This window comes from Thamnophis elegans, chromosome 7 (genome assembly GCF_009769535.1).
Source record: "Thamnophis elegans isolate rThaEle1 chromosome 7, rThaEle1.pri, whole genome shotgun sequence".
Classification (NCBI taxonomy): Eukaryota; Metazoa; Chordata; class Lepidosauria; order Squamata; family Colubridae; genus Thamnophis; species Thamnophis elegans.
In genome coordinates this window covers 23488086-23510557 of record NC_045547.1, presented here as the reverse complement: position 1 = coordinate 23510557, position 22472 = coordinate 23488086, and the positions used below count along the sequence as shown (strand labels likewise).

General features: G+C 38.9%; 1 protein-coding gene across 1 annotated transcript in view; it reads right to left on the bottom strand.

Annotated features, from left to right (window-relative positions):
- MYBPC1 (myosin binding protein C1) overlaps positions 1–21987 on the bottom strand; it is a 71743-nt gene extending 49756 nt beyond the window's left edge. Inside the window, exons 1-8 of the mRNA XM_032221114.1 lie at positions 21924–21987; positions 21534–21557; positions 19517–19552; positions 17207–17296; positions 13971–14119; positions 12806–12923; positions 7355–7403; positions 786–842 (exon numbers count right to left, since the gene is read on the bottom strand). Of these exons, the coding sequence (XP_032077005.1) occupies positions 786–842; positions 7355–7403; positions 12806–12923; positions 13971–14119; positions 17207–17296; positions 19517–19552; positions 21534–21557; positions 21924–21987 (587 nt within the window). The remainder of the gene's footprint in view (positions 1–785; positions 843–7354; positions 7404–12805; positions 12924–13970; positions 14120–17206; positions 17297–19516; positions 19553–21533; positions 21558–21923) is intronic.
- Positions 21988–22472: the final 485 nt, after the last annotated feature.

Below are 22472 nucleotides of genomic sequence, written 5' to 3'. Positions count from 1 at the left end.
ACACACACACACACACACACATGTGTGTGTGTGTGTGTGTGTGTTTCAGCATAACTCTGGAATGCCTCAAACAGTTTCAACCAAACTTGGTACACAGATGACTTACTTTCTGGAAACAACTAGTGTGGGGGTAAGACATCCCTAACACCCCTCAGGGTGTGTGTTTTGTTAAGATACAGCCTGTTGTGCCTTAAAATGGCTTCTACTATACTGCCGTAAATTGGCTTCTTCTGTGGAGTTGCCATGGTAATGGCTTCACAGTATTCCACAAGGGGGATCCTTCCGATAAGGGGGAAAAAATCTAACATTAGAAATTACGTTTGGTTCGGATATTTCCCCCCTACAAATAAATACCAATTCTGGGTTCTGCTTATACTAGTTTTCTTTAAAATAAAAATTCCATACCAGGATCATTTGTTTGAATTTCTCATCCCCATACGGTGTGTGTGTGCGTGTGTGTGTGTGTGTGTAAGCATGCAAACAAAACACAAAAAACCCTCATCCAATGTTATACTTTAACTTATCTGAGATACTTCAATGTTATTATTAAAGCATAATATGGTATCAACTGTAAGAAATAGCATTATATACTAGGATTTAATTCATTTCTTGTCAATGTGGTGACTTAAATTTAAGCATGTGTTGTTCTTTTGAGAACTCAGCTTTTGTAAAATAAGCAAAAAAGCTATAACATTTTTCTGAATGTATTAACTCTACCCCTGACATTTTCTGTGCACGAACTTAAACCATTTTGAATAAACATTGCTCCATTGCTTGGTTCTCACCTACGTTTCAGGAGACCACTAAAGTCAAGTTCTCCTGCATCCTCTTGTCCTTCACCACTGTTATTAATAAACAAACAAACAAAAACAAACAAACAAACAAACAAACAAACAAAAAAAGATCAAGTCTTCATTTAATAGGCAGAGAGTCAAACAACACATATTGCATATATCCTAGCTGCCCTACCAATGCAATATATATGCAGACACACAAGGAAAAACTATTATGTCAACACAAACTTGTATTCTTTTTCACAGGATTTACAATTTCTGTAACAAGCACTTGTGAAACATGAACACAAAGATTTGCATTGCTCCAGGTTATACCTGTTCAGGCAAATTCTTGCAAATAGAATCATACATTTGCCCCAATTTGTGTTATGTATTTGTGTAACACAAACGTGTTTTTAAGGTGCGTTAGCACACAGGGCTTTGTTTTAAACAGCTTCCAGTGTGCGTACCTAAAAATGCATCAATAAATAAAGTAAAGGGCTTATGCTGAACTCAGCTTTCAGTGTACATCAGATACTTGCATTGTTATTTGTGCTGTACAAAACAATGCAAAACTGTATGAAAGAAGTTAAGTTTCTTTTTAGACTAGTTAGCAAGGAGAATCTGAGGATCTCAGATCCTACCCCGCATGCATAACGTGTTGCATGATTGTAAAGATGGGAAGCCATAGGGAAATGTAGTTAAAAATAGACAAATGCATGTTTAGAACATATTGAGCATTAACACTATCACTGAAATATTTATAAATAGAGTTTAATGTGTTTTGCTTCTCTAAGGATTGCCTTGGCACTGAATTCAACAGCTTGAAAACAGGATTTCCTGCTTAGGCAATGACTGGGAAAATATGTAAACCAGTGTATACTGGTAATTTTAAAAAAGGTGGGGGAGAGCTACGTTGCTTTTTTTGTCTGTGTGTGAGTAGGGAATTATCTCTTCCTATTGCATGGCTACAGGAGGAGAAATACCTTATGCTCTCCTCCCTTAAATGACCGTGCCACCTGAGGCCAGACCTAAGCATAGTACACAAAATTGTCTGCTGCAACGTCCTACCTGTCAATGACTACTTCAGCTTCAACCGCAATAATACATGGGAAAACAATAGATACAAACTTAAACTGCTCCAAACTCGATTGCAGAAAATAAGATTTCAGCAACAGAGGGGTCAATGCCTGGAATGCACTACCTGACTCCGTTGTTACATCCTCAAACCCCCCACAGCTTCAACCTTAAACTGTCTACCATGGACCTCACCCCATTCCTAGGAGGTCAGTAAAGGGGGCGTGCATAAGCGCATCAGTGTGCCTACCATCGCTATCCTACTGTCCCCATTTATTTGTATTCATTTTATTTATTCATGTCCATGTCCATACTTATACCTGCCATCCTGTACATGTTTGACAAAGTACTAATAAAAATAAATAAAAATAAAAATATTTTTTTCAACCTATACATTGAATATATATATTTGTGCTGATAAATAAATAAAGGGAGACTAGTATAGATCTATTTCAAGCTATTTAGCTCTCATCAGCTAGCCATACCATTACTGGGAATCGAGCCTGTGCTGTATTGCCTCTAAGGCAGATGTGTTAACCATTGAGCCACAGAGCTTGACTCCATAAGGGTATGGCTAGCTGATGAGAGCTAAATAGCTTGAAATAGATCTATACTAGTCTCCCTTTATTTATTTATCAGCACAAATATAACAAATGTAACAAAAAGGCAACAGTAAAAAATATTGGGTTTCTGTCTGGATGGTCTCTTATGACGAGCTGAAGGACAGAGAATGGAAGTAGTGATCTTCCTCCCATATTTGGGCATACCGGGGGTTGTAAAATCTAAATAGATATATATGTATATGTATATGTATATGTATATGTATATGTATATGTATATGTATATGTATATGTATATGTATATGTATATGTATATGTATATATGTATGTATGTATGTATGTATGTACGTACGTACGTACGTACGTATGTATATATATATGTGTGTGTGTGTGTATAGGTTGAAAAAAATATTTTTATCAAGCTGGATTGGAAAAAGTTGAGTGTGGTTTTAAAACTGGAGGAAGAAACATCAATAATCTGCATTTTACTAATGACACGACTCAGATAGCTGAAAATGCAAAGAATTGGCAAGCTCTAGAAATAAAAATCACTGTGAAAACATACTAATTACATTTAAAGAAAATCCAACTAATGACACCAGGTACAACAGCCATTCTTAGAATTGACAGAGAAGATGTTGAAGTGGGAGATAGCTTCAACGTTTAGGATCAAACATCAACAGTGAAAGAATAAGTAGTCAAGAAATAAACACAGGCTGGTACTGGAATAATGCAGGCAGTGGTATTCGCAGTGACCTTCTGTGGAAATTGAAGTTGAACTTTGAAGAAGGGGCATAGAAAAAGTGTTGACACTTTTGAATACCATGGACAATCCAAAAACAAACAAACAAATAGATCAACCCAAAGTTCTCACTTGAGGCACAAATGATCAGGCTATTCTACTTCACATGAAGACTTAGCTCTCTGGACACGGCTGTAATGTTGGGAATGTGAAAGGAAAAGGAAAACCAATGATAAAGTGGGTGGGCTCAATAGCAGCAGCAATGGGGACATCATTGGAAGATCTGAAAGACCAGGTTAGTGACAAATTGTCAAGGAGAAAATGTATTTATGTGGTTGCTAAAAGTCAACACTGATTTGATGGCATATAATCAATCAGTCAATCAATCAATCACGTAGCTAAAACTTTCTATTCCTTTGCACTAATGTACATGCAACCTGCATTTATCTCTTTATTTCTTTTCCACCCCATCAATTCCAACATCAAACCTCAAAGTCACCAGAAATAATACTAGATGGAGAACAAATGAAATTGAATAGGCATGTCTTTTTTTAAAAAAAAAATTGACATCACAATTTGTACTTTCCTGAAACAGAATTTTATATTTCTGCTTAATTAAAAAAAATATTAGGAAAAGTTAATATGGTGTTGAGGATGCCATTAATCATTTTTTTTTGGCTGGGTATAAAAGCTCTTTTTAATTCTTTTGCAATTGTATTGCCCTGTTAAAAATGAATGCCAATCAGTCCTTTGAGATTGTCTAGATCAGAAAACAGTTTCCACAAGAAAACTAGAACTATGCTTTCTTGAGACAGGCTGTGTTCAAAGAATGTATACAAGTCTGATTGTGTTTTCACTTCTCTCCCTCTTATATCACAAGGGGTCAGGGGGGGAGCTAGGCTGAGTCTCTTCTTGATACATAACTTTATCTTTCTAGGCCTGCATCTAAACTTTTTGTTTTTGAAATGGTTTCAGAATATTTTCCCCAAAGTCATCCTATCAGATCTTTACGATTCTTGTCTTAGAACCTGAATATTGGCCAGAAGAGAAGCTTCAAGTTCCTGCAGAATCAAATGCTTGAATATCTGAAGATGTATGAGTCAAGAGGTGGAATTCTGCTGGTTCGTGACAGTTTGGGTGAACTGGCAGTGGCAGCAGGAGGCTCCGCCCACCCACTCAGACGTCATGCTCATGTGCAGAAGGTCCACGTGTGAGCGAAGCAAGAGTGCGCACACTCCCAATTCTGAACCGGTAGCGAAGGTAAAGGAAAACCATTACTGGTTTCCTTCTGATTGGGTGGAGAAGCTGGGAGTTGGACAGAATGTAGTTGTAGTCAATTTGTATTATTTGTATTTATTTGTCTTGTATGCCCCCCACTCCCGAAGGACTCCGGGCGGCTCACAATAGACAAGGGAAGGGGGAAGACTAGACAAAGACAACACTTTAAAAACAAAACCGCAACATTCACAATTTCCACGGGGCTGGATGTTTCACAGCCCCCCCGGCCTGCTGGAGCAGCCAGGACTTGGTGGCTTTGCAGAAAGCCGGGAGGGTCGTAAGGGCCCGGATCTCGACAGGGAGATCATTCCAGAGGGCTGGAGCTGCAACAGAGAAGGCTCTCCCCTGGGGGGTCGCCAGCCGACATTGGCTGGCGGATGGAATCCGGAGGAGACCTAACCTGTGAGATCTGATCGGTCTATGGGAGGTAATTGGCAGGAGGCGGTCTCTCAGGTACCCAGGTCCGATGCCATGTTGGGCTTTATAGGTAGCGACCAGCACCTTGAAGCGGATTCGGAGACTAATGGGTAGCCAGTGCAACTCACGGAGGATAGGTGTGACGTGGGTGTACCTGGGTGCACCCACAATCGCTCGCGCGGCTGCGTTCTTCAACAAAGGATTCAGCTGCTCAAATGTATTTAATAACAAGAGACTCATAGTCGAATACCTGAGAGCCAGTATGGAATAGTGGTAAAGTCATGAGGCTAGAAACCAGAAGGTTGTGAGTTCTAGCCTGCCTTAGGCACAAAGCCAACTGGATGACCTTGGGCCAGCAACTTTCTCTCAGCCCCAAGAAAGAGGCAAGGGCAAATAACTTGTGAAAAACCTGCCTATGAAAAGTGCAGGGATTCAGTTTCCAAGAATCAGACATGACTGAAGGGGGAAAAGGGTCCAAAAGTAACAATATTTTGAAAAATTGTAAAATAGTATATAAAAATGTAATCAGGAGTTTTAAAGAAAGATTAATTTGTTCAAATATTCCTAGTATTTAGTTATCCCTTTCTCCCCATTTCTGCTCTATTCCTCCTCATCTGTAGTTATATGTTGTGTTTAATGTGAGTTTATATATAAAAATAATAAATAAAAAGGTCTTCTTTATGACAACCGATTTTTAAAAAGCTATTAAGTCTGAATAATTCTGAGACATGTGGTGCCCTATATGTGGTGCATCTAAATGGTCTTAAACCATAAAAGGTCATTTCACAAATCACAGCTTTAATTGTTTTGTTTTTTTACTTTACATTTAGTTAAGCTGTCTGTAAGGTTAAATCTCCCAGTCTGTTCTAACTGGTAACAGCTGGTCGGGATCTGAAGCAAAATCACTTCTCACAACTGCTTCTTAAATGAAGGTGTAAGGAAATGTAAGCCCCACAACTGATTTACACTTTTGTTGCCAGTTCCTTTTCATTTAATATGTCAAAGTGATCAGTCCATGTAGGTAAGACTGGTCAAAGGAGACCATATCAAATTAGTTGGCAGAAAGAATTAGTTCTCCTTGCCTTCTTGACTTAGTAGCAATCTGTGTAAATATCTGGCCTCATGGGAGGCCACTGAATGAAGTGAAATACATCAAAGGAAAGGGGATTACAGGGCTTTTCTATATCTGGAGCAGATCCCCTAAATTTCTCACCCTAAATTGATAAACGTTGTGGAACTCACAATCAGATAATTACAGAAGGTACTAGTAACATTTGAACCTTTGACATATTACCACACATGCTGTTTGATCTGATCTTACAAAAGTAAAGATTCCCCTCACATGTAGGTGCTAGTTGTTCCTGACTCTAGAGGGTGGTGCCCATATCTGCTTCAAAGCTGAAGAGCCAGCACTGTCAGAAGACATCTCCGTGATCATATGCTGGCATGACTAAACGCCGATGGCGCATGGAACGCTGTTACCATCCCACCAAATGTGATTCCTATTTTCCTACTTGCATTTTACATACTTTGGAACTGCTAGATTGGCAGAAGTTGAGATAAGTAACAGGAGCTCCCTCCGTTACACGGCGCTAGGGATTCAAACCGCTGAACTGCCAAACTTTCTGATTGACAAGTGTCTGATCTTATAGTTTATGTTTTTTCAATTGCTTCGTGAAGAACTGGAAGTTGCTTAGGATGTTGGAGCCTTTCCCATTTCTCAGACAAAAAGCAAATCTCCAGACAAACACACATGCCCATAGTTACAAACTTCTTCCTCATCTTCCTTCCTCACAGCAGCATTCCTGCTGCAAAATTGCAACAGAGGATTTGTGCAGAGTTCCTGGAGGTTGTAGAGAAGGGGACTTTAATTCTTCTTTCCACTTTTCCTGCTCCAGATGGTGTCTCTGCTAGCATTAGCAACAGAGAAGGAGTGTTTTCTACCTACAGCTAAGGTGACCAATTTTGGAACAAAAAGGTCAGGTAAAGGCAGGGGTGGGATTCAGGCAGTTTGGATTGGTTCAGGCGAACCATATGCTAATTTTGCATCTGGTTTGCCGAACCGGTAGTTGGAAGGACTGGCTGACCCGCCCACCCTGCCCCTCCCAGGAGTCTCTACACAGCCTGTTCATCATGCCAGGTAAGTGCAGGAAGTTCCGGAAGTCCGGAAGGGGCCTGTTTCCAGCCTCCGGAGGGCCTCTGGAGCCCAGGGGAGGCTGGTTTTGCCCTCCCGGAGGCTTGAGGAAAGCCTCCAGAGCCTGGGGAGGGTGAAAGCCCCCCCCCACTGTGGTGCAGGAGGCACCCACCCAGCAACCGGGCAGAGAACCAGTTGCTAAATTTTTTCAATCCCACCCCTGGAAAGGGTTTGTAGGGGACAATCAGAGTAGCTCCTCATTTTAGCCTTGTTTTGAATCTACTTCCAGCAAAGGGTGTTCAAAAATAGTGTAACTTGTGCGATGTTTCCAATACCTATTACTAAAGAAGTTTCCAAGATCACTTAAAATTACCTTCTTTTGAATGCCGACCGGATATCTATTGATTGCGTAGTTTCTGTTTCTAAAAAATAAAAATTAAAATTAAAGTTTTAACTTTTGAAGTTTCTCAAGGGTTAAACCTGGGCAGAGAGTGTCTGTGTGATAGATGACATTTATTTGATTTAGAATAGGATTCGTTCAATCCTGTGTACAGCTCAAGTAATCCGTTACACACAGGTGGACAGAATCCTATTGGCAAGTGACAAAAGGATCCAACTCTCTGCAGTATTATAAACTTCTTTGCAGCGTAATTCATTATCTATTAACCATTGATAAATGATAAACACTAAAAATAATAAAAGAGATCCTTTATAAAATGAAAGCAATTTTGCGAGCCTGAATCTGCAATATATATGATCAAATATAATAATCAAGGAAATTATGTATGGAAGGGTGGGGAAGGGAGAGCAAGTCAGAGAAAGAGAGAATAAATAAGAATGAGTATCAGTGTGGTCCACTGATTAAAGTGGGAGACTAAGAGTAGATATTTATCTACGCTTATATATCTTATCTATATCTATATCTATATCTATATCTATATCTATATCTATATCTATATCTATATCTATATCTATATCTATATCTATATCTATATCTATATCTATATCTATATCTATATCTATATCTATATCTATATCTATATCTATATCTATATCTATATCTATATCTATATCTATATCTGTATGTATGTATGTGGTCCTTGATTTATGACCACAATTGAGCCCAAAATATCTGTTGTTAAGTGAGAAATTTGTTAAGTGAGTCTTGCTCCATCTTACGGTTTTTCTTGCCACAGTTGTTAAGTGAATCACTGCAGTTGATGAGTAAGTAACCCAGTTGTTAGTTGAATCTGGCTTCCCCATTGACTTTGCTTGTCAGAAGGTCGCAAAAGGGGATCACATGACCTTGGGACACAGCAATGGTCATAAATATGAACCAGTTGTCAAGTATCTGAGTTTGATCACATCACAGGGAGTGCCGCAAAGGCTGTACCTGTGAAAAATGATCGTAAGTTCCCTTTTTCAGTGGTGTTGTAACTTTGAATGGTCACTAAATGAACTGTTGTATGTTGAGGACTATTTATACATGCAACCTTCAACTTACAATAGTCCATTTAGTAACCATTCAAAGTTACAACAGCATTGAAAAAAGGGACTTACGACAGTTTTTGACATGTACAACCAATGCAGCATCCCCATGGTCAGATGGCTGGCAACTGACTCGTATTTATGACCATTGCAGTGTCCCAGGGTCACGTGCTCACCTTTTGCAACCTTCTGACAAGCAAAGTCATTGAGGAAGCCAGATTCAACCATGTTACTGACTTAACTGCAGTGATTCACTTAACAACACTGGCAAGAAAGGTTGTAAAATGGAGCAAAATTTGCTTAACAATAGTTTCACTTAGCAACAGAAATTTTGGGCCCAATTGTGGTCATAGGTCAAGGTCTACCTGTATATTTTACGAACAATTGCAGTTGTTTTCTAAAAGATGATGATTTTTTAGATAACCAGAAACAAAGTAAGATGATAAAAAAGTAGAAGGGATAAGGTAAGGTAAAGTCGTTCCTGACTCTAGAGGGCAGTGCTCATCTCCGTTTCAAAGTTGAAGAGCCAAGGCTGTTCGAAGATGTCTCCATGGTGATGTGGCCAGCATGACTAAATGCCGAAGGCACACGGAACGCTGTTACCTTCCCACCAAAGTGATCCCTGTTTTTCTACTTGCACTTTTACATGCTTTCGAACTGCTAGGTTGGCAGAAGCTGGGACAAGTAACAGGAGCTCACTCCTTTATGCAGCACTAGGGATTCGAACCACTGAACTGCCGGCCTTCTGATTGTTAAGCTCAGTGTCTCAGCCACTGAGCCAGTGTGTCCCTGGTAGAAGGGACAGAATTGTACAAACAGACTTTCATGAACATTTTCTCTCTTCATTTCCCCCCATCTGGAGGCCCTTTTAAATATGCTCTGGAAGACAGGAATATCCCTTGGAAAATATTCCGAAAAGTGCCCAGAGAATTATGGGAGAAATGGATATTTATTTCCCATTCTACTCTCCAACGAAAATGGGTTCTGCAAATAAAAGCATATCGTGGATTCCATCTCCGTTATAATGATTTTATTTAATTAATGAAATATATTACAGCTAAAAAAAACAACAGTGGGCTATAAAATAGAGGATGAGCTTATACAATCAGAAAATCTAAAATAAATCATAAGTGTTCCTATAAACTGGGCATCCCTTCATACTCATTGAAAAAATGACTTTAGAAGTCAGGAATGTATCTGACTAAATTGGTAAGCACAGATGTCAGTTTAACCTTGGGTTTGATTAGACACATAATTAGACAAAGCAATTTACCTCCGCAGAAAGCTTACATCTGCCAAGAGGTTGGCTACTTGCCAGTCTGCTTCTGAATTGAACCAGAGGTTGTGATTTGCCGAGTTAGCTGTCTGTCAGCTGCTGGACATTCTATTAATGTGCCCTGATGCCTTGGCAGATTAATGAAGATGCTGACCTTGGTAATTTGGTAGACTTGTGTTGCTAGGGTGAACATCTCTGTGGCTTTGCTGCTAAACAACTGGAAGTCTTGGATATTTGGAAGGCTTGCCTAGATAATATTGACAGCCATATGCGCAGCAAAAATCCAGGAGGTGTGGTATTGTGAGGATCTAAATCCTTTGATCTTGGATGGACTCAATTTAATCCATAAATAAATTATATGCTGCAAATTTCCATAGGACATTTTTTTTGTCCCTTCAAATCAGTGTTGGCTTCTGGTAACTTCCTGGAAAAGTCCCTGCAGTTTTCTTGGCAAGATTTCAGAAGAGGTTTGCCTTCTTCTGAGAGCTGAGAGAGAGAATGTAATTGGCCCAAAATCACCCAGTTGGCTTCATATCAAAAGTGTCCCGATTTCTAACCTTAAGCCTTAACCACTACACCAGGAGTCTCCAAACCTGGCAGCTTTAAGACTTGTGGACTTCAACCCTCAGAATTCTCCAGCCAGCATAGCTGGCTGGAGAATTCTAGGAGTTGAAGTCCACAAGTCTTAAAAGTTGCCACGTTTGGAGACTTCTATACTACACCAAATTGGCTCTCTTACAGGGCCACTAAGACAGATTTAAACATGCTAGACAAGTATTACGCTCTGATCTTCCTTCTAGGCTTAATTTTAAAGCTGGGAGTTGAGGCTTAAAAGTATACCCTAAGGAGGTTTTCATCATTGTTTGTAAACTTCATTGAACTGGGATGCCAAACTGATGGCGAGACTGCTGCTCTGCTCTTTGACTGCCATCAAATAATTCTGAGCGACAGAGACCACGTAAGATAGTTTACTGCCTGAGGGAATTCAAAGGTGTCTCTTTCTCCAACTCTCATTTCATTTCTAAAAGATAGAACTGACACTCTCTTTGGACAGGGAGTTTCACCAAATGTTTTCGGCAAAGACAGTTCTATCATCCAACACCTGTTATCCCACTTTAAAACATCTGCTGCAGGGGTGGGTTTCAGCCAGTATTATTGCTGGTTCGCATGCCCGCACGCTTTGGGCATGTTCTGGATGCGTGCTGTGCATGCATGCGCACTTCAGTGGAAATTGTTCTGCGCATGCACAGAACTAACAAAAAAAGATGGTGATAGCGACAGCAGCAACTGGGGAACAGGTTCGGGGGCATGGCCAGCCTGGACTGCTGCTGGTTCTGTGACCCAGGGCGGCATACCACTACCGGTTTGGCTGAACCAGGCTGAACTGGTAAGAACCCGCCTCTGATCTGCTATTTGGGAAAAACAGTTCACCCTCCTAGAAAAATGTAGAATAGGATGTGTTAATATAGACACCTCTGAGGGGTTCTGATGGTGTTCTAATTCACCATAATTTCATCCTGCAATAATGAGGAGAATTCTGCTTACATGCCTGTGTAAGCTCTTCTTTTTTGCAAACAAATCTATACCTATGCTAAAATAATTAAAAATCTGGTAGCCTTTTATTTCATCCTTTTGCCTACAAACATAGGAAAAGTTTGGTTGCGACAGAGTTTAAGACTTAATGTCCTTTCTTTTGGGGTTTCATGATGATCTACTAATGGGAAAAGCTTTTGCTCAAGTTGAGATGAAAGCTGTTTTTGACATTCCCAAAGGATAAATTTATAGTCTTGAGCTGTCATCCCTGGTATCCACCATGCACTTTGTCCAAATATAAACTGAATACTTCAGCAAGCTTCAGAAATAATTGCTTCAAGGATATAGCATGAGGTCACCAGCTCAAAGATATTCTGAATCCTTTCTCCCGCCAACTGTGAATTAAAGTGAGTGTTTTAAAAGATGAGGGAGATAGATAGGTCTTTCCATGGCTATTAGCCAAAATATTACATGAAACTTTCACATTCAGGAGCAGTTAGCTACTCAGTCCCAGTTGTTGGGGTGTAGTAGTAGTAGTAGAGGAGGGCAATGGATTCTGTCCAAGTCTGTTCCTCCTTGTGAGTTTCCTGGATGTTTCAGTTAGACCCATGGACAAATTAATGGGTCTTGTTTACTGACAATTCTTTGTCAGAAATATTCTATATCCTAGGTCTAGGTTATGAGCTAAATGCCAAATTGTCATAATACACTGATACCATTCTTATTTTCAGATATGACTGACATTTCTTTGAAATGGGATGTAGTACTCTGGGTCTAACAAATGACATTCTGTCTCATTCTTGATGCTTTTATCTCTTACCGTGTTTCCCCGAAAATAAGACAGGGTCTTATTTTCTTCTGACCCCCAAAATAAGCACTTGGCCTTATTTTTGGGGAGGTCTTATTATTTTTGAGTTGCAGGAGGTGGCAAGCAAGGTCACCTCTAGGCTGCTGCTGTATTGCAATATTTTCAGGGAGACCTTATTTTGGGAGAGGGCTTATTTTAGCATTTGCACTCAAAAGCCCGATTGGGCTTATTATCTGGGGAGGTCTTATTTTCAGGGAAACACGGTATTAATTTTTTATCTCTTCTTTTTCTTTCTTTCTTTCTGAGTTTAGTTTCCACAACCCCACTTCATAGTGCCAAATCAAAAAACCCTTTTAAAGTAGATTTCAATTCCAGCTCTCAAAAGTTGTTCAGGATGGCACACTCCTGTTCATTATCTCTGAATAATGCTAAAAATACAGAAGGATAATTTTCAAATATGGAAGAAAATGCTTAGCCTGGAGGCCATTTAAATTTTAAGAAAATATAAAGTGGCCTTTCCAAACCTGGGATAGATTTCATTTTCTATAATCCCACTTGCCCACAGAGTTAATCTATTTTGTCTGTGGAATTACAGGAGCTGAAATCTAACATGGCATAGAGAAATAAATTCAGGGTTAGTTTTGGGGACAGAAGTTTTTATCTTAATATATGACACATATTTACCATTTTTAAAAAAATATATAACAAAAGATTCTTACCGTGAACTTCCAAATCAAAAGAACAGCTATCAACTTTATCCTTATATGTTACTTCACATCTATAATTTCCTGCATAATTGTCCTTAGCTTTGATTATTTGCATCTCAAATGTATACATCTGAAACCCAAAGGTATAATGCAATCATTCATATAAAATCGCAAGAATAATTGGAAACTAAACACATCTACTTATGAGCATCTTGTACTTCGACACAATGAAACAGATTGGTTTTTTGCTTGTTTTTCACATTTTTTAGTTGTCTTAATTTGCCATACTAATCTGTTAATAATTGATTCCCAAAACCACATCTTGACCTTCTCACCAACCAGAAGATGACAATTTTGAGTCTTCCAAACTGGATTGCAATTATTCTGACTCCAGGTCTGTTATAACGTCTCCTTTTGATCACAGCAATTTTCAATTTCCCAGCTTTATGAGCTCACAATTTGCCTGGGACCTGTGTCCTATGGATTGAGTCTAAAACAAGAGTATCAAACTCGATTTCATTGAGGGCCGCATCAGGGTTGTTTGACCTTAAGAGAGCATGGCCAGTATAGGCATGGCCAGAATGACATCACTCATGTTAGGGGGGGGGGGTGCCTATAGTAGTCCAAGCACTCTGCCAGTGAAAATGGGCTCCCAAGCTCAATTTTCAGCTCTTACACCCTCCTGCAACCCTCCACAAGTGAAAATGGAGCTCGGGGGTGCTGAACAAGGTCCTCCTGAGCTCCATTTTTGCTGGCAGAGGCACCACGGGTTGATTCTTCACTGTTCTTCTTCTTCACTGTCCAGGGCAGCCTCATGGGCCAGATCCTAGCACCCCATGGGATGGATCTAAGCCCCCACGGGGCCAGATTTGGCCCCTGGGCCTTGAGTTTGCCATCCCTGGTCTAAGACAATCCATAACTGTATAATCACAAAAATCACTTTGATCAATAAATCCCATATCATCTTTCTATTTTTCCAAGCATGTGATTTTAGACAAAGGCTCCTACCCACCACCATTGAATTGTTTTCTTTAGGGATATGTTTGATGTGGTGCTAACATTTGTAGATTAGTAGAATTACAAATGACAATTTGGTGCAAAACTTGAGGATATATTTTTTTTAAGCGAATATATTTTGAATCGTATACTTTGAAAAAGGTCATCTTTTTATATATACCTTGGTTAGTCGCTCAAATGTTTCTTTTAACTGAAGATGTTTTCCAACTTTGCTTGCCAAGTCCATCCATTTTCCTTTAAACCACTTAACAGTGGGTTTCCGAAGAAGATCCTGAGCTTCTACTTTGGCTGTGAATGTGATATTTTGCCCTGAAAACAAGCAAGACAACCAACATAAATCAAAATAGAATTAACCAATAGGGAATATCTGACACATGTAAATGAGATTTAAATACCCATTTCTAAAGCTGGAAAGACTGAAAAGCACACAATGGAAAAATAATAGTTAAAAAATTTGCAGAAAAGGCAAAATTAGACTTGTTTAATTAGGGAATAACAAATTCCCTAACAATAAAAATCTTAGACAATAACATTGGTCAGTGGCTGAAACCCCTTATGAACTTTTTGCCATAGCTGGAAAAAAATAAACTTGTTCTTTATGAGATTGATGATTTGGAAAGAGCAGAATATGGAATGAAATGAGTTCCTCTATAACTATATATAGGGAGAATAAAATAGAAATGTGTTTGTTCTAAAGAAAACCAGAAGCTACTTCTTTATATCTCGTTTCTCTTTTTTCTTTCTTTCCTTATTTATTCATCTCTTGTCAAGATTGAATTGCTTTGCTTCTTTCAAATCTTAATGGTTTTCAACTTGCCAATGAACTGGGGGGGGGAATGGAATGTGGAGAATATATGCAGAGATTGTGAGAAGCCATCAAGGTGATCACTGCAGATGCCTGAAAAAGAGACGGCCTATTCCCATAACAAAAGAACCTCTCATAATTGGACAATGTAATCATCCAGGGTTAGGGAGAAGGAGAAAGTATTGTTTAACTGGGCAAGTATTTAGGCAGGAAACCAGATGTGGTTTTGTTTCTTCAATACCAAAATGATGTATCCAATAAAGTTTTACTTTTGGGAATTCAGTTTTCCAGAGAGTGTTTCTTTGTTGTGGGTTCGCTAATTGGACAGTTTTCTTTTGGAAATTTCTTTTCTTTTTACTTTACTTTCTTTCTTTTTGTTAAACTTTTATTGTTTTTACTTTGTAAAAAAAAATCCTCTTTTAATAATTAAAGAGACTCAAAAAGCAAATTATTTGTTTCATTATTTTTTTGTATATAGAGTTAATCCAACAGAAGAAAACCAGAGCATGTTATTAAACTATGACTGGTTTGTTTCATGAGATATGGGGGAGGGGAATGATATCCAGCTCCTATCTACGGATCAGATCATTGCTAGAGAACAGGAAAAGATTTACATGTATAATTTCAATCTTGCATTTACTTCAATGGTGGGTTCCGGATCCCGTAGCAAACAGTACGGTTCAACGGGGCCGGGCGTCCACCACATGCATGCACGCAGCACGTGTGCAGCACGCGCATGCACACTTACTGCCCACAATGCTCCGCGATGGCTCCGTGACGCTCCAGCTGCTCGGTGGAACGTCGCACAGGCACCGTATGCTCTGTGTGCATGCGTGTAAGCCCCAATCGGCTCAAACACAGGTAAGAAGGGTGGGTGTGTCCTCTGGAGGACCGTACCAGAATGCTATGCCCGTATTGGCCGTACCGATTGTATCCCACCACTGGTTTACTTCCAATAACTGGGATGATGGAGGGGGATTTTTTAAGCTTCTTAAAAGTAACAGATTCACCTTCTTTTAAAAAGCTAAATGAAGCTGCTGCAACACTTTACAAGTTGTTTAGGGGTTTTCTTTAAGATTTCACTTATATTGCTTTCTCCTGCTACAGAGGTAGTAGAGGAGGCCCACAGAACAACACTGAAGTGCCACAATTAGGCAAACTGCAGCATTGCTATACCTCTATGACATGAAATAAAGTGTACAAATATACTGTAAATGGAAGGATATGGAAAGAAAAAAAGACATCAAAGGAAAAGTACAGGTAGATAGTCCAAATGTCAGAAAAACAATTGGCAAAAAGAAAATGATCAGCAAGTAACATGAACTTCAGTAGGGACCAATGTAAAGTTCTTCCCTTAACACACACACACACACACAAACACATGCACTAATATAGGATGGGATAACTGTACTAGTCAGAGGTGGTATTCAGCCAGTTCGAACTGGTTTGCCTGAACCAGTAGCAGAAATGCCCGCCCACCTGCCCCGGCTTTATGCCGTTCTACTTAGGCACCTTTTTGAGGCTGGGCACATGCACGGAAGGCACGCACATGAGCAAAGCACATGCACAGAAAGCCGGGTGCATGTGTGCAAGGTGCCCACAAGCCAGCTTACGTGTTCATGCGTGTGAAGTGGGCATGCAGGGTGAACCAGTAGTAACAAAATGTGCAACCCATGGTTGTTACTAGTGTATAGTTAACTGTATAGGATGGGATAACTGTACTGGTGTAAAATGGCTTAGAGAAATAGGAGATTGCAAATTGAACATGGACTAGCAGAGAGATGAGAATGCAATTTGAGGTTGGCTCATCAGGAAAATTCTGGACACCAGACTTTAAGGACTGAGAGAAATTGATATAGGTTCAGAGAAGGACAATGAAAACGATCAAGGGATTAAATGATAAATCCTATGAAAAGAGATTTAAAGTGGTGGTAAATTTAGCCTTGAGAAAATATGCCTGAGAGGAAACATGATAGTCCTCTTACAATGCTGAAAAGGATGTCACCCTGACGAAGGTCAAGACATGTTCTTCTCATTCTGGGTGTAGGACATGGAAGAATAGCTTCAATTCATGGACAAGAGATTCTAATTGAATGTTGGTGGTGGTTAGTTGGTGATAGAATATGATTCTATCAGTGCATTATATCCACATTCAGTGACTAGAGGTGCCTGAGCAATAATAATTCATAATCACAGTGAGCTTTATCATGAACCATATCATGAATACACATGCAACCTAACCAGGGGTGGGTTGCTGCCAGTGTTGCTGCCAGCATTGTTGCTGGTTCACTGCGTGTGTGTGTGTGCAGTTGACAGTAAATTATTCTGTGCGTGCCCAGAACATGAAAAAATTACTAAAAAACATGATGGCAGCGGCGACCAGGGAACCAGTTCAGGGGCGTGGCCAGCCTGGGGCACTGCTGGTTCTGCGACCAAGGCCAAAATACCACTACCGGTTCACCTGAACCGGTGCAAATCGGTAGCAACCCACCTCTGAACCTAATCCTATAAATGTTTACAGAGAAGTAAGTCCTTTTTTGCAATATAGATATGAACAGGGTTGCAGGTGCAATTGTTCTTTTTACACTTACCTACACTAATTGAGCCACCTTTTGGTTTTTCAACAAATAAAACAGATTTCTGGGAATCTTGTTTTTCTCCTTCTTCTCCTGCGGAGAATACTAGTATAGAAAACAAGGGAAAATAGCCATTATCAGAATGAACCTATTAAGTAAGCAATGCTTACCTAGGATTCTGTTTAGCACTAATGTAACTTCTTAAAAATAGACATGCACTCCCTATAACTGTATTTCAAATAAGATAAGGTTACTGAGATAAGGAAAGTGTTATACAGAGCACACATTTATGAATGGAGTAGAGTTTTGTACTAGTGATACGAGTTTTAACTGTATGTTACAGTCTTTACAGTAGTCTTTACAATTTGAATGTAAATGAACATTCAACGTTCATTGTTTCAGTAATGAACACAGAATACTTCCTTGTGTTTCAAGTCTTAAGACACATAGCATGGTGATACCGTCTCAGTTCTAAGTTGCACCCAACTGTGGAATGAAAGTGGAGTCTTGGGAACATCCATGCTAGGCTTCAAAGTAGACAGTTAAACAAAATTCTATCTGTTGAGCTAAAACAGGGGATGACAATCTTAAACACTCAAAGAGCCATTTGGACCCATCTCCCACAGAAAAGAAAACATTGGGAGCCACAAACTCTTCCCAAGCCTGACTATTTTCTGAGCAGCCACAAAACTAGCATATGTAGTTGAATTAAACATTCTGTTTTCTTTTCTTGGATTTATACATGGTTGGCCAAGAGGGGTTGAAAAGCTCAATAAATTGCATGCCGCACATTGGCGGTTGTGACACATATTTTGAGCGACAGGGAGCCACAGCAGATGGTGGAAAAGGCCACATGCGGCTCCAGAGCAGTGGGTTGCTGACCCCTGAGCTAAAAGAAGTGCTGAATGATGGCCAGGTCCCTATTGGTATAATATTGAGCAACAGTAAATAAGTCTTTCAATTTCTAATCAACCTTGTCTGAGTAGAAAAATTAAGGTAGGGTTTTTGTTTTTTTTTGCATAATAAAATCATCCATATTAATTGCTACAAGAGTTATCCTGCTGGGAAAAGCTGTCTTCCATCCTTTCAGTAGAAGACAAATTGATTACATTTTTTTGCATGCATAGATATATGTTTGCTCTGTACAAGATATGAATTTCTGGATTAGAGTCTAGGTAGATGTATGCTACTGGAATCTAATGTAGAACATAGTCCTATAGAAAGCTTCATGTTAATGTATATCCTATGGTCATAGTTTTATGGTCTTCTAACCAACTTGGTGGGGTTGTGAATATTAAAGTCTGAGTCATCCTATGAGGGGGAAAAAGTAAGCTGGAATAGCCATTTTAATTTTAAAAAAATCTGCAGAGGAATTTCAAGAACCGGTAAAGAAATTCTCTTATGCCACACTTTTCATTTCATTCTGCAACAGATTTTCTTTCCAACTTTTGTCTCTCTATATAGATCATGGACAATTGATTTTGATTGTTGCTTATAACAAGTATACAAGTATATCCCCAAAGAATGATGACTAGATGGATGAACGTACCAAACCTTATCATATTTCTATCTATATCAAACGCATGATATACTACACTATATGGCAAAAATTTCATATGCACTTTTTATTGTCAAGTGTTGCTACTATATGTCTTAATCCATCAACAACCAGGCTGCTCTATGCGTTTCTCTGTGAAGGAACTCATCTTTAGAGATAAATTCCTTCTTTCAGCTATATACTTCAGGAATTATATAATTCTATACAGTAATTATATATAGAAAATAGCTCGAGTACATAACTTCTATGTGGAATATAATGCATTTGATAACCAATTTAAAAGTATAATTTTAAATGTTTTAGCATTCTGATAAACAAATCAATAAGAAATAGCTCCCCAATTATGAAATATCTAAAAAAGATTTTGTTTTAATATTTCCACTGCAAAAATGAATTACAGTGGTATATGAATAAAGGTCCATCTTTAGTTTCTCCAAATCCATTTCTTATATCACAGCTAATTTGTTACACCACTGTGCACTAATCTACTCCAAAGCTTCATATGATTGGAGGTTTCTAACTTCACATCAGAAACAAAGGCGAAGAGTCCTCGATCATAAGAAGCTATCTTACACATTAGGACTTCAGGAACCTTTGAAACAGGCTTTTTATCTAGAGCTGTTAAAAAAACAACCAAGAAGAAAAAGTTATAATAAGCATAAATCACTTGCAACTGAAAATGGATGCTACAAAAAAAAACCTGTTAATAATAAAAATTGGAATGTTTTGAGTTTTGTCTTCTTCTTTTCAGATTTAGCATATCTCACCTGAGTCCTTTCTCTCTCCAGGTTTATTTGTACCATCTGAAAAGTAAGCATAAACTGGATAATATCAACATTTAAAAGTTATTGTCCTGATTGCTTAATTGTCTATGCAGAACAGTGGACCTTTCATATTTTAAAAGAAAGGAGGAAAATTATAGGTTGTAATGAATTGTTTAAGAGGACAGTGGGAGGTACATCATTTGGTTGAAGCTGAGCAGATGGGGCCTTTGAGCAGCACTTGGGGGTGGGGCATTACGATAAGACAGGAGAGAAGGGGTGGTTAGATAATTCTAAACCCCTGTGCAGTGGTGGGTTTCAAAAAATTTTGGAACCTACTCTGTGGGTGTGGCCTCCTTTGTGGGAGTGGCTTGCCGGCCATGTGATCTGGTGGGAGTGGCTTGTTAGCCATGTGTTTTATTTCTTTCTTTCTTTCTTTCTCTCTCTCTCTCTCTCTCTCTCTCTCTCTCTCTCCTTCCTTTTGTCTCTTTGTTCCTTTTTTCTTTTTTCTTTCATCTCTCACTCTTTTTCTTTCTTTTTTCTTTCTTTCTTTCTTCCTTTCTTTCTCTTTCTCTCTCTCTCTGTGTCAGTCTTTCTGTCTCTCTGTGTGGGGGGGGCAGTGGGGGGGTTTCAAAAATTTTTGGAACCTCTTCTGTAGGTGTGGCCTGCTTTCCGGGTCCACTGGTGGAACCTCTTCTAACTGGTTCGGTAGATTTGACGAACAGGTTCTACCGAATAGGTGCGAACTGGTAGGAACCCACCTCTGCCCCTGTGTTACTCTCATTACAGGAAACGATCTTCTGCTGAACGGGGACAGCCCGTCAGGCCTGAAAGCCATCTTTTACATTAGGTCTTCAGGCCTGCCATATTTTCTACTGTGAGAAAATGGGAAGGGAAATTATATGGAGTATGGCAGATATATAGTCTAAATCACATGCCTGGAGTGGCATGACTGGGTGGCATCTCCCAGTCCTGCCACCTGGTATGATAATGGGTTGAGCAAGCTTACCTGTAGAAAAGATTTCTATTGGTGGCAGTATTATTTATTGTAATTTTATTATGGCCACTCATTCCAAAACACTTTGGATGCCCCAGATGGTATTCCCAAATATTCCTAATCTCAACAGAGTAGAAGTAATGAAGACAGATAGTAGCATCATCTGTTTTGTTTTCTTCTTAAATTTAAAGTATGGTCTCTTCAAAGTGGATGAATGTTTTTCTCATTCCAGGGGCATAGAAGTATGAGGATTTCCTCTCCTAGCAATTTCAGAGAATTTCCCCTGCTTGCATTTGGGTCAGCATAGTTGTCAACCTCATGACATTAAAATGATGACACAGCATTCATGACATCATTGCACCAATAGTGCAATTATTCATGTCATGATATTTGACACAAGCATACAACTTGCATTATGTGTGATGATACCATGAACCTGGGTGATCTTTTACCCCTTTTCTTGCTTCTACGCTGGATGTTTATGGCTACAATAATCTGACTTAGTAAAATAATAAATTATTTAACAATTAATAAATAATTGTTAGGCTACTTTTAAAAATCTTCCTCAATGTATTTTGAGATACATTTCCTCATGAAAGATAGCAGATTTTTAAAATATAGTCTTTCAAAGTCTCTTATTGGGAAGTTCCAGTGAAATCAACTGGGGGAGGGAGGGTTGTTGGAAAATAAATAAATTTACAAAGGTATCTGGTTTAATTTAGATGAAATTATTCCTGGTTGGGAACATAAAAATTGAATCTTAATAAGTCTTCATATTTTATCCTAATATCATGGTGCCGCAGTAGTTAGAATGCAGTACTGCAGGCTAACTCACTGCTCACTGACAGCAGTTCGATTCTGAGTGGTTCAAGGTTGACTCAGCTTTCCATCCTTCTGAGGACCCAGATTGTTGGGGGCAATCTACTGACTCTTTAAACCGCTTATTGAGGGCTGTAGAGCAAAAGTGGCATATAGGTCTATGTGCTATCATTACCATATAACATTAAATGCAATAGTCTTCCTAACCTGTTGCTGAAGAATCCTCTTCATCTGTAAAAAGAAATACATAACAGGTAAAATAGAGAATTGTGACAAGAAAAAGCAGCAATGAAGTTTAGTAAAAATGGAGGAAAACAAAAAACCTGTAATAGAAGGAAGGGAAAAACCATGATAGCTGGGGAGCTGGTAATGACAAAGGTAAACTTGTGGAGAAAGCTTTATGGGATTGAGCAATGGTTCAATGCTTCACGCAAAAACAAAAATGGGATAGATGATGTGTAATCCATTATTAAAACATGGGTTTGAATGGGAGCTTTCAACATGGCTGTGTTTGTTAGACACAAAATATAAAAACTGAGTGGGGAAATGGAATACAAAAAAGTTACAATGAAAATCAAGGTCAACCATAGATCTGACCTGACGAAGATGTTGTTTCAGTGACGTTTCCGTCTGCAAGTAAAACGTGTACCAACAGATACATTCATCACCATGATCTTTTGGGTTTATTTTTTTAAGAGGTAAAAATAATATAATTAATAATTTTTTTAAAAGAAAAAAAGTGCTGCAATCAAACAATTATTTTTCTTCATTCATATTAAGATACCTATGTAAAAATAATATGAATGGCATGCCTATTATTTCTGTCAAAATTAAGACACAGGGTTGGGTTTGCATAACATGTTACACAGAATGAAAAGGGGTTGGGAAGATCACAGTTTGAATGAATGGAAAGGAAAATAGAAGGATAATATATTTAGCCTGTTGTGGAAGCGTAATAATTGTCTTAGCATATTATGGCAAAAAGGCCATCGTATTTACCCACAATATGGGTTTATGTTTTTGGACTTAATATGCTACATGGACTCAGATATTGTACTTGGCTAACCTATACTGTACAGTGTCCAGTATATTGTGTGAACCCAGCCTTATACAATGTTGTATGCATTGTATTACATTTAAAAGGCT